Source organism: Capricornis sumatraensis, chromosome 1 (genome assembly GCF_032405125.1).
Source record: "Capricornis sumatraensis isolate serow.1 chromosome 1, serow.2, whole genome shotgun sequence".
NCBI lineage: Eukaryota > Metazoa > Chordata > Mammalia > Artiodactyla > Bovidae > Capricornis > Capricornis sumatraensis.
This window is the reverse complement of record NC_091069.1, coordinates 9,242,577-9,253,832: the sequence shown is the minus strand read 5'-3', so window position 1 is coordinate 9,253,832 and position 11,256 is coordinate 9,242,577. Positions and strand designations below refer to the sequence as shown.

The 11,256-nt window shown below is 40.4% G+C and overlaps 1 protein-coding gene across 1 annotated transcript; it reads left to right on the top strand.

Moving 5' to 3' along the window:
• Nucleotides 1–8,936: 8,936 nt before the first annotated feature.
• ZBTB34 (zinc finger and BTB domain containing 34) lies at nucleotides 8,937–10,457 on the top strand. Its single transcript, XM_068988736.1, has one exon. It carries the CDS (start codon nucleotides 8,937–8,939, stop codon nucleotides 10,455–10,457), a length of 1,521 nt encoding a protein of 506 aa, XP_068844837.1.
• Nucleotides 10,458–11,256: the final 799 nt, after the last annotated feature.

Sequence of the window (11,256 nt, the reverse complement as noted above, 5' to 3'; positions counted from 1 at the left end):
AATACTTTGGCCAACTGATGCAAAGAACCAACTCGTTGGAAAAGACCCTGATCCTGGGAAAGATTGAAGGTGGGAGGAGAAGGGGACGACAGAGGATGAGATGGTTGGATAGCATCACTGACTCAGTGGGCATGAGTTTGAGTAGGCTCTGGGAGTTGGTGATGGACCAGGAGGCCTAGTGTGCTGCAGTCCATGGGGTCGCAAAGAGTCAGACATGACTGAGCGACCGAACTCTAATGGGACAGAAAGAGCTGTGATAAATCTGCTGAGTGAAAGAATACTGATTCTGATGTATTTGGTGAGTGGAATAATCAAATTCATTATTGTTTTCTGTAGCAGCTGCCAACTTAGTCTAAATGAAAAAGCAATATAAATCACTTTTCTGCATTATCAAAAATGAATTCCATTCCCCTATCTCTCAGAGTCGGGAGGAATCTGCAGTAAGCCTGTAACAAACTACAAGGCTGGGACTCTTATTTATCTTTGAATTCCCTTTGGTTATGTGCATTTAGAAGATTGAAATTGAGTATTTCCTATAAATGTAGAAAAATAATTTAAATTCCCAGTCAGTATGCCATTTAGTGATGGCAATTAAATCTAATACTTGCAGCATGTTTGACAGAAGGCTAATTTTCTTAATTTGCAAAGAACTCTGACAATTCAATAAAAGAGTCAGATATGGGCAAAGGAGATGAGTAGGCAGCTGAAAGACAAACAGACAAATTGCCATTGAACACCAGAATAGATGACCTACCTCATTTATAATTAAGTCACAGCACAATGAGATACCACTTGTAACCTGTCAGTGTGGCAAAAGTGAGAAAGTTTGATACTCATTGTTGACAGTTACGAGGGGTACAAGCTTTTCATGTGGTGTTGGTGAAAGGACAGTTGCTGCTACCTCTTGGGAGATCAGTTGGCATTATCGATGGATGTGAAACTAACGCAGCAGTCCCTCTGCTAGGAGGAAATGCTGTGACCATTTGAATGGTGTCCTGCTTTTGGCATCACCGGGGGACTGGCTGAGCTCGTGGAGACACAGCTCTCCATGGAATCCGAAGGAGTCAGAAGAGAGGATGAAGTGGATGAACTTGCGCTGCCGTGGAAGGATTTTAAGGAGTGTTAGATCCTTTTTTTTTTTTGGCTGCGTTGGGTCTTTGTTGTGGCGCCGTGGCCTTTTTCCTGTTGCTGAGCACGGGCTCCAGGGCACTCGGGCTCAGTAGTTGTGGTGCGTGGGCTTTGGTGATCCTGTAGCACGTGGGACCTCAGTTCCCCAATTGGGGATCGAACCCGCATCCCCTGCATTGGAGGGCAGATTCTTAACCACTGGACCACCAGGGTAGCCCCTTAAATACATTGTTAAAAAGCAGCGTACAGGACAGTTTATGATGACATGTGTTTATAGTTTTCTGTGAAAGAACACCCACAAACGCTGCCCAGTGATTATCTTTGGAAGAAGAGACCTGAGGAGAATGAATATACCCACTTTATATTTTTCTGTCCTATAGTTTGAAGTTTGACCATATGCATATATGTTACTTTAAAGATAAAATTAAACGGTGGTCTAACTTAGGTGTGGGCCCGCTGTCATTGCATTCACAGGAGAGGTCCAGACCCGCGAGGAGCCAGTGATTACCCCATGCTGGGAAATGGCTAATACAGAGGATACAGAGGAGTATGGAGGGTGCTGCTTGAATCTGATGCCTCTCTAAGAGGTTCTGACTTCCTGTACTTCCGGGCCGCTGGGCCTGATAAGTCAGGCCTGGGTGTAGACTTGCGATCAGTTACGCCTTTGCTCCCTTTAACCTGGTAATGTGACCAGGACTTAAATTCCCGGTAATTTCCTTGTGTGTCAGTCTCTGAGAATCTTCTCCCTCGAGTGTCGGCTTGTTAGCAGCTGGAGGCTAGACTCTCTGAATCTCATTGTCACAGCCGAAAGGAGGTGTCAGTGTCAAGGAGAGGAGAGTGGAGCACTTCCTTTCTCATTTTGCAGAAAAATGGAACTCCTCTCTTAGGTGTTAATCGTGGTCTTTTCATTTTTCTCTTCAGTGATTTTCTTTCAAGTGCAGTTCTCTGCTTTCTGAGAAGAAGATAAAAAGCCACATGGAGGAAGAAGCCTCATTGTGGAACTGTTTTCAATTTTACACTATTTCAGAAATGCTTTTTTGTTTTCCTTTTTCTACTGTTTTTTTTTTGCCCAGGACGCTGTACCTTTTAAAAACCTGAACCCACCTTCCTTTTGCCCTTTAATTCCAAAAGTCACTGTTTACACACCCTTGTGTGTCCTGAAAACACTGTAATGAATAGGTAACATTTGACCACTTGGCAGGTGCCAGGCAGTGGGTGTGTTTCTAGAAGGCAGTCTGGTGTAGTTATGAGCCTGACCTCTGGCTCCAAACTAAGTTCATCCATTAGCACTGGGACCTTTGGCAAGTGTCTTAACTTCTTTTCTTCAGTTTTTTCATCTATAAAATGGCAACGTAGTAGTCCCCTCAGATTGATAAGAGAAGTTAATATATGTAAGATGTTTAGCACGAGATAGGCACTTATTATACCTAAGCTATTATACTCATTCATTGCATGAATTTCCTTCATTCAATTTTACATCAGTTGTGTTGGGTAATAGTTCTTCCACAAGCTTTTCATACAGAGATCAAAGTTAACTGGTTTGTCTCCTGCTGCTAAGTTGCTTCAGTCCTGTCCGACTCTGTGCGACCCCATAGATGGCAGCCCACCAGGCTCCCCCGTCCCTGGGATTCTCCAGGCAAGAACACTGGAGTGGGTTGCCATTTCCTTCTCCAATGCATGAAAGAGAAAAGTGAAAGTGAAGTCTCTCAGACGTGTTTGACTCTTCGCAACCCCATGGACTGCAGCCTACCAGGCTCCTCCGTCCATAGATTTTCCAGGCAAAAACAGATTTGTCTAAGGCCACGTAATTATTTAAACGTTCATTGTTGTTATTCTTATTAGAAAGTAGCACAGCCAGGATTCATAGACAAGTCTAATTTCAAAACCACTTCTCCTTGTTACACCATCCTGTCCCCTAGATAAAGTCTCAGTAGCTAATAACATTGATTGCCATGTGCCAGGCATCCGTTGTACAGATTGCTTCCAACCCATGAGGCAAAGACTATTACCATTAAAAAAAAAAACAAAACTGAGACTTGGAAAAGTTATAAAGTACCTTGCCCAAGGTTTTATAAATGGAAATCCAGCATCATTTGAATCCACATCTGAATCCAAATTCTTCCAATGAATATATTATGATCTTATTTTTTTAAAACTAGATGAAGTGCCTTAAATTTTTTTTTAATGTTACCTGTTTTGAATAAGTAATACATCCACATGGCTCAGAAATTTTAAGAGTCTAAAATGATTCACTGAAAGCTAATGGGTCTTTCAGCTACTCTGTTATTTCCTCCTCCCAATAGGCTGTTTGTTTTTGTGCATCATTCCAGAAATATTGTGCTCGTATCTGTATATGTTGACACAGATATATGTGTTTTCACTTTGCTTTGTACAAATAGAGTATCATATATATTGCTCTGCATCTGGTTTTTTCATTCAGTAATATATTATAGTGATTGTTTCATAACAGTATGAAAAGAGCTTCCTTATTTATTTTTTTGGTTGTAGAGTAGCCTTTAGTATGGACATATCATAGTTTATTAGTCAGGCTCCTCTTGATTAGAATTTAGTTTGTTTCCAGTCGTTTATCATGAACTATGCTATAATGAATTCCGAGAGCTAAAATTGCTCAGTCATGGGGTATCATTTGTAATTTTGCTGGATACTGTTGAAATGCCCTTCATAGTGTTTGCACCATTTTATATTCCAGTGTCTGTCAAATTATCATCTAGTTGGGATTTTAATGTATATATGTGTATATATATATGTCATTCCAAGAAATGCATGTTCACTGTAGAAGTTTGGATCATACAGAAAAATACAAAGAAAGTTAAAACATCTTTACTGTTTCATTAATGTAAATGTTTTGTATATATTCTTTAATATTATCTATGTTCATTTAATATTTATAAATACATACTTTTAGAAATATCCTTTATATTCTGTGATCACCTGATTTTTCTAACAGCTTTATCAAGGTATAACTTACATATAAAAACGCCCATCTTAAGTATACAGTTCAGTGACTTTTTTAGTAAACTTAAAAAGTTGTCAGACTATCATCATAATTCAGTTGTAGACCATTTCCATCACCCATAAAAATCCTTCCTGTTCATTTGCAGTTGATCTGATTTTTTGCTGTGTGACTATATATTTATTCAGCACGTTTTTACTGAGTACTCACCATGTGCCAGGCAATTATCTGGCAGATGGTTAATATAACAGATAAAAATTCCTACCCTCATAGTACTTGTATTTTGTGGAACTCTGAATTCTTCTTTAACATCATTTTAGTAGTAACTTGGTATCCGGTATATAGGTGTGTCGCACTTTAATAATCCCCTTATTGTTGAACGTTTATTCAGGTTGCTTCCATTCTTTGCTTTGTAATTGAATGTAGTTATGAGTAAATTTTTATGTCTTTATTCATGACTTTTTTTGATGGTACAGAGTGCTAAGTCGAGAAAAATTCCCATTTTAAGGCATTTGTTTTATTTGCTTACCAGAGTATATGAGAGCATCTCTCTTCCTATAGTCACTGCCTACTGAGTTGTGCTTTTAAAAGCCTGGGCAGTTTGAGAAAGCAGAATGGTGTCTTGTGTTAATTTTTATATTTTGGCTTACTGATGAAGTTGTTAAGCATTTTATCCCCATGTTTAAAGGCTATTTTAATTTTTTTTTAAGCATCTGTTCATATTCTTTGCTCATTTTTCAGTTGTCCTGTTTGGCTGTTACTGATTTGTAAGAGTTTTATAATTCTCTGCCATGGATGTTGTATACTTTTGATAATTTATCTCTTTTTTATGATACAAATATATTTTTTAGATGTAAAGAAGTTTTGATTATACTTAAATCTTCCTTTCTTGTGATATCTGTCTTTGTGCGCTCAGAAACGCCTTCTCAAAGTTATTTTTGAGTGTGTTGTGAAGAAGGGATCTGACTTTATTATTATTTATTCATATTATCCAAGCAGCATCTACTTCCAGAAATCTTCCTCTGTCACTGACTGAAAACGGGCCCTGAAGGCCCAGCCTGCCCATCTGATTTCTGCCTGCCTTGGCCGCCTCACGTGTTCTCTGCCCTTGCCCCTCGCCCTAGCCGTGCCGCAGTGTTCCAGCATTTCCTTCCTTCCCGACTCAGCCTCTCAGCCTTTGTGCATGTGACTCCCTCTGTCTGGAAGACGGGAACGTTTCCCTGCAGCACCCCCCAATATCTGGCTAACTTTTACTCTTCCTTGAGGTCTCAGCTGAGGTATCATCCTTCTGTCCTCCATTATGAAAGATCTTACAGCTCTTACCACAGTTTACAACAAAAGAATTGAAGCTCACCTGGGTCCCTAGTGCCAAGCATACTTTTATACAGTGTATAAATACATACACTCAGTGTATATTTACAAAATGAATTAATTATAGCTTATTCATCCATTTCGACATCTGTGTGTTTGGCTGTAGTTTTCTTTTTCTATAATTTTTTCAGTATTTATTCTTCTAGATCTTTGTTGCCCAATATGGTAGCCACTGCCCACTTATGGCTGTTGAGCACTTGAAATGTAGTTATTCCCGATTGAGATGTGCTATAAATATAAAATATACATCATGCTTCAACGACTTAGTATGACAGATATGAAATTCTAAGAGTGTTGTGGAAATACCCATGTAACCTTGAGTAAGACCCTTCTCTTGTATCTCAGTTTCCTAATCAATAAAATGGAAAAAAAAAAAAGACAGTGTAGAAACAAGAATATAAGATATCTCATGAATAACTTTCTAATGTTGGACTTAAAATGGTAATGTATTAGCTATATTGGGTTTAAAAAATGGTTTAAAGTTTATATTTTTACTTTTAAACAATGTCAACTGCTGGAAAACATTACACATGGCTTACAGTATATTTCTGTTGGGACAGCAGTGTTCTAGATGAATTTTAAAATCATTTTGTCAGATTTCTAATAAAATACCCCATTGAACTGCATTGTATTCATAAACTAACTGACAGGAAACGTGTTCATCTTCACAGTATCGAATCTTCCTGCCAGAAGCGTATGTGTGTTTTCTTGTGTGTTTTTGTCTTCTTTGAGTTAGGGTTTTCTTCTTGTAGGTCCTATTTTTTTGTCTATCCCCCAAGTCTTCTCTAGTTTCTGTTACTGTTGTTGGTTGTAACTTGTCGTTAGCTTACCTAACCTGTTTTTTATGAATAATAATTTTTGGAATCCTCCTGTTATTAGATCCTGATTCTAACAGATTTTTTTCAAGCAGTTCTTTCTGTATTTTCTGTGTAAATGATCGTATCTCCCGTGAAAAGTAATTTCACCTCCTCTTTTCTAAAGGCTATATGTCTTAGTTTTCTCTCGTTGCTTTGCCTGGAACGTCAAGAACAATGTTAGGTAAAAGAAGTAGTGGGTAAACAACCTTCTAGCTTTGCAGGCATTAACGGGAATTCTACAAAAGTGTTTACCAGAATGTGTGCCCGGGAACACTGATTCTTTGGAATATTAATATGTGTACCTTGAGAGAAGAGCTTCATGGTTAAATAAGTTTGCACACTGTTGAGTTGAATAGAATTCTTGTCCATAGGACTTTGCAGATGGGTTATTATGCTAATATTTTTAAGTCCTAGGAAGTTGTGATGGTGAGCTTGGGGCTTATGTTCTACTAAATACATTTTGGGAAATGCAGATGTGTTTCCTTTTTCAAGGTGATGTTGCCATTGGTTTGCAGTAGACACTGTTTATTATATTAAGAAAATATTGTTCTGGCCTTACTAGCTTATTGAGTATTCTGTTCCTTACTTTGAAAGTAACTTAACTTTCCTTAACTTTCTAAAATGCATATTCAGTATAGAATTGATACGGCCATATGGTTTTTCACCTTTGACTTATTGAGATTGTAAATTATATTTGTATACTTCATAATATATAGCCATCCTTGGAAATGGCAACTCACTCCAGTACTTTTGCCTGGAGAACTCCATGGACAAGGAGCCTGGCAGGCTGCAGTCCGTGGAGTCGCGAGACTCGGACACGACTTAGCGACTACAGAGAGGCATCCTTACACTTGATCATAATATATTAGTCCTTTAATGAGTTATTTTTGCTAATATTTCCTTTAGCATATTAAAGAAAGTCTGTTTAGTGAAGTCTCTTTACTGAGGTAAAGTTGACAGTCGTCTTTGTGCTGTTTGCCATTTCCTGGTAGCAGATACATGCCATAGGAACAGAGATGCCTTACCTGTTTGCATATGCATCTAGAACAGTGTGAATGGCCTGAAGGTCATTTGTGCTTTAGCACTTCTGTTTCTTTTTAATTTAATCTTGCCAATTTTTGGTATCCTAAAAATATATTTATGCCACTCAGATTTCAGATTGATTTCAATCATAAATCTAGAATAAATAAGGGCACAGGATTCCTCTCTAAAATGTTTTAACAAATTCTGATGTGATTAAAAAATATTCTAATGTAATTTATCACACTGATGGATCTTTTTCTGAAGGAGTCTTAAATTTAGTTGCACATTGTCTTATCTTAAAATATAAAACTTTGTCTCTGTGATTAAATACTCTTCTATATTACTTTTTTGTTTTCTTTGGATTTGACTTATTGTTCCTTTTCTAACCTCTTAAGTGATTTTATTTATTTTTATTCTTCAATGATAAAAGTGTTTTAAGGCATTGATATTGCCTGTTAAAATTTGTTATTTGAGAACCCGAGCATTTCATTGTGAAAAATTTCAAGCATACAGAAAAGTTGAATTTTATTATAAACAAACAACTGTATACTGAATCTAGATGCCACACTTGTTAACATTTTGCTCTGTTTGCTTTATCACATATCTGTCCATTTCTTTTTGGATGCATTGTCAACTAAGTTGGACATATAAATAAATTTCATTCCTAAACCCTTCTTACTGCAGATTTCATGTGAGTTTTCCTATTTTCTAAACAGCTTTATTCCTTATTGATTTTTCTCTTTGATTCAGTACTTATTCAGGAGGTGTTTAAATTTCTATTGATTGGGCTTTAAAAACAGAAATAAAAATGTCAGATCTAATTTGGTTGTGGTCAGAGAATGCAGCCTGAGGTCTACACCTTCTGTAGTTTTGAGTAATCAGAGCTGTGGATTCTAGGCAGGGGGGTAGTTCACGTCATAAGCACCGGCAGAGGATGATACACTCCTGGTATGCCCATCACTCTTGCTCCTACCCTCTAAAACCTCTTCACTGAAGGAGATCGAGCATTGCTCTATGAATTACCGACCCCAAAGGAGATAAAGGTGTGTAGAGCCGAAGGGGGAAAAATGGACATCAAGACAGCAACTCAGATTCTAAACTAAAAAGGGCTTATGCTCCATTCAGTGTATCCGGTGTGCCATATACTTGAAAAACACCAGTTGAAAGTATGCACATAAAGCAGAACATTTAAAAAATGAATTTACTTACCTTTTACAGAGTACTCCAACTCCTCAAAGGTAGGTGAAATGGGAAAATATGTTTCTCAAAAGGATACCAAGTTCTCAATTAGAGCAAAGATGGCCCTACTATGTGTAACATGTTTTACTTCAGTCAAGATGAAAGGCAGCTAAGACGCTAGGCTAACTGATCATTAAGTTATGTAGCTTTAGGTGAATTAAACGAGACATGAAGGACTGGAAATAAAAGTAAGAGGAAAATTGCTCAGGCATACCCCCAGATGTACAGTAGCTACAGTGATGGTGGTGGTGGTCTTTTTTGCACGGTTGTGTTTATATGGCTTGTACTTAAGTGAGGAGTCACTGGTGAATTATGAAACTCTCTCTCTCCTCAGATTACGCTTCATGTCAGTAGAAATGGACAGCAGCAGTTTTATTCAGTTTGATGTGCCCGAGTACAGCAGCACCGTCCTGAGCCAGCTAAACGAACTCCGCCTGCAAGGAAAACTATGTGACATCATTGTCCACATTCAGGGTCAGCCATTCCGAGCCCACAAAGCCGTCCTCGCAGCCAGCTCCCCCTACTTCCGGGACCATTCAGCACTAAGTACCATGAGTGGCTTGTCAATATCAGTGATTAAAAACCCCAATGTGTTTGAACAGTTGCTTTCATTTTGTTACACTGGAAGAATGTCCTTGCAGCTGAAGGATGTTGTCAGTTTTCTGACAGCAGCTAGCTTTCTTCAGATGCAGTGTGTCATTGACAAGTGCACGCAGATCCTAGAGAGCATCCATTCAAAAATTAGTGTGGGAGGTGTGGACTCGGTGACCGTCGGTGCGGAAGAGACCCCGGAGAGCCGCAACGGAGTGAAAGACAGCAGCTTTTTTGCCAACCCGGTGGAGATCTCCCCACCATACTGCTCTCAGGTACGGCAGCCCACCACAAGCAGCGATCTGAGGATGGAGACCACACCCAGCAAAGCTCTGCGCAGCAGCCGTTTACAGGAGGAAGGGCACTCGGACCGAGGGAGCAGTGGGAGCGTCTCCGAGTACGAGATCCAAATCGAGGGGGACCATGAGCAAGGGGACCTGCTGGGGAGGGAGAGCCAGATCACCGAGGTGAAAGTGAAGATGGAGAAGTCCGACCGGCCCAGCTGTTCCGACAGCTCGTCCCTGGGAGACGACGGGTACCACACCGAGATGGTTGATGGGGAGCAAGTCGTGGCCGTGAACGTGGGTTCCTATGGTTCTGTGCTCCAGCACGCCTATTCCTACTGCCAGGCAGCCTCGCAGCCGGCCGGTGGTGTATCTGAGGCATTCGGAAGTTTGAGTAACTCCAGCCCGTCCAGATCCATGCTGAGCTGTTTCCGAGGAGGACGGGCCCGCCAGAAGCGGGCCCTGTCCGTCCACCTGCACAGTGATCTGCAGGGGCTGGTGCAGGGTTCCGACAGCGAGGCCGTGGTGAACAACCCGGGCTTCGAGAGCAGCCCCCGGGAGAGGAGCGCGCGAGGCCACTGGTACCCGTACAACGAGAGGTTGATTTGCATCTACTGCGGCAAGTCCTTCAACCAGAAAGGAAGTCTTGACAGGCACATGCGGCTCCACATGGGAATCACGCCCTTCGTGTGCAAGTTCTGCGGGAAGAAGTACACGCGGAAGGACCAGTTGGAGTACCACATCCGGGGCCATACCGACGACAAGCCGTTCCGCTGTGAGATCTGCGGGAAGTGCTTCCCTTTCCAAGGCACCCTCAACCAGCACCTGCGGAAAAACCACCCCGGCGTGGCGGAAGTCCGCAGTCGCATGGAATCCCCTGAGAGAACAGACGTGTATGCGGAACAGAAACTAGAAAACGATGCCTCGGCCTCAGAGATGGCCCTGGATTCCCGGATGGAAATTCACACGGTGTCCGATGCTCCTGATTAAGATGGTAAAAAAAAAAAAAAAATAGTGCACCCACGCAAAGCACATTCATCAATGCCTATTTGTGATTTGCTTTGTTGTCATCTTTGGTTTTCCCAACCATCTGGAAATCTCTTGGTCTCTTGGCAGTTTTTCTAAGGTTTCTGGAAGGAACACTCCATGGTGTTTATCCTTTCCCACTCCCATCCCTCCCTCCCCAAAGGAGCTCAAAGCATGAAGGGCAGTGTATCCAGGGAAAACAGGCTGACAGTATTCCTCTTTGGCCGAACTCTTCATCCAAAATCTGCCAGTGATTTAGCTATGCCAACTAGTCGACCCTCCGTCTCTGCCAAGAGGCTTACTCTCTCATTGTGTGCCCTGGCGCCAGTGCATTTCCATGGAGAGAGACTGGGATGCCGTCAGCTGATACAAATGGGTAACCTTTTCTAATTTAAAATTACTTTTAGGGGGTAGTTAGACAATTTATATATATATATAATAAAGCGATTATTATATATATAGTATATATACATTCTCAAATTTGATTTTATTCTGGTTGAGGTGAATGTAAGAGGAATATATAATTTAATACAATGTGAACAGGGCTTTGGACTCTGTCTCGTCCCTACCTAATATGTTAGGGTTTTGCCCCTTTATTTCCCTTATGAAAGAATGTTAATAGGTATTCATACATATGTTAATCATTGTGTCCAAAAGCAAGCAAAGCAAATCACAGTGTTCATAGCTCTGCTTCATAACAAACACAGAAACCAAATGCCATAAAACGTATTCAACTCTAGTTGGAAACCATTTGGAATTTTTG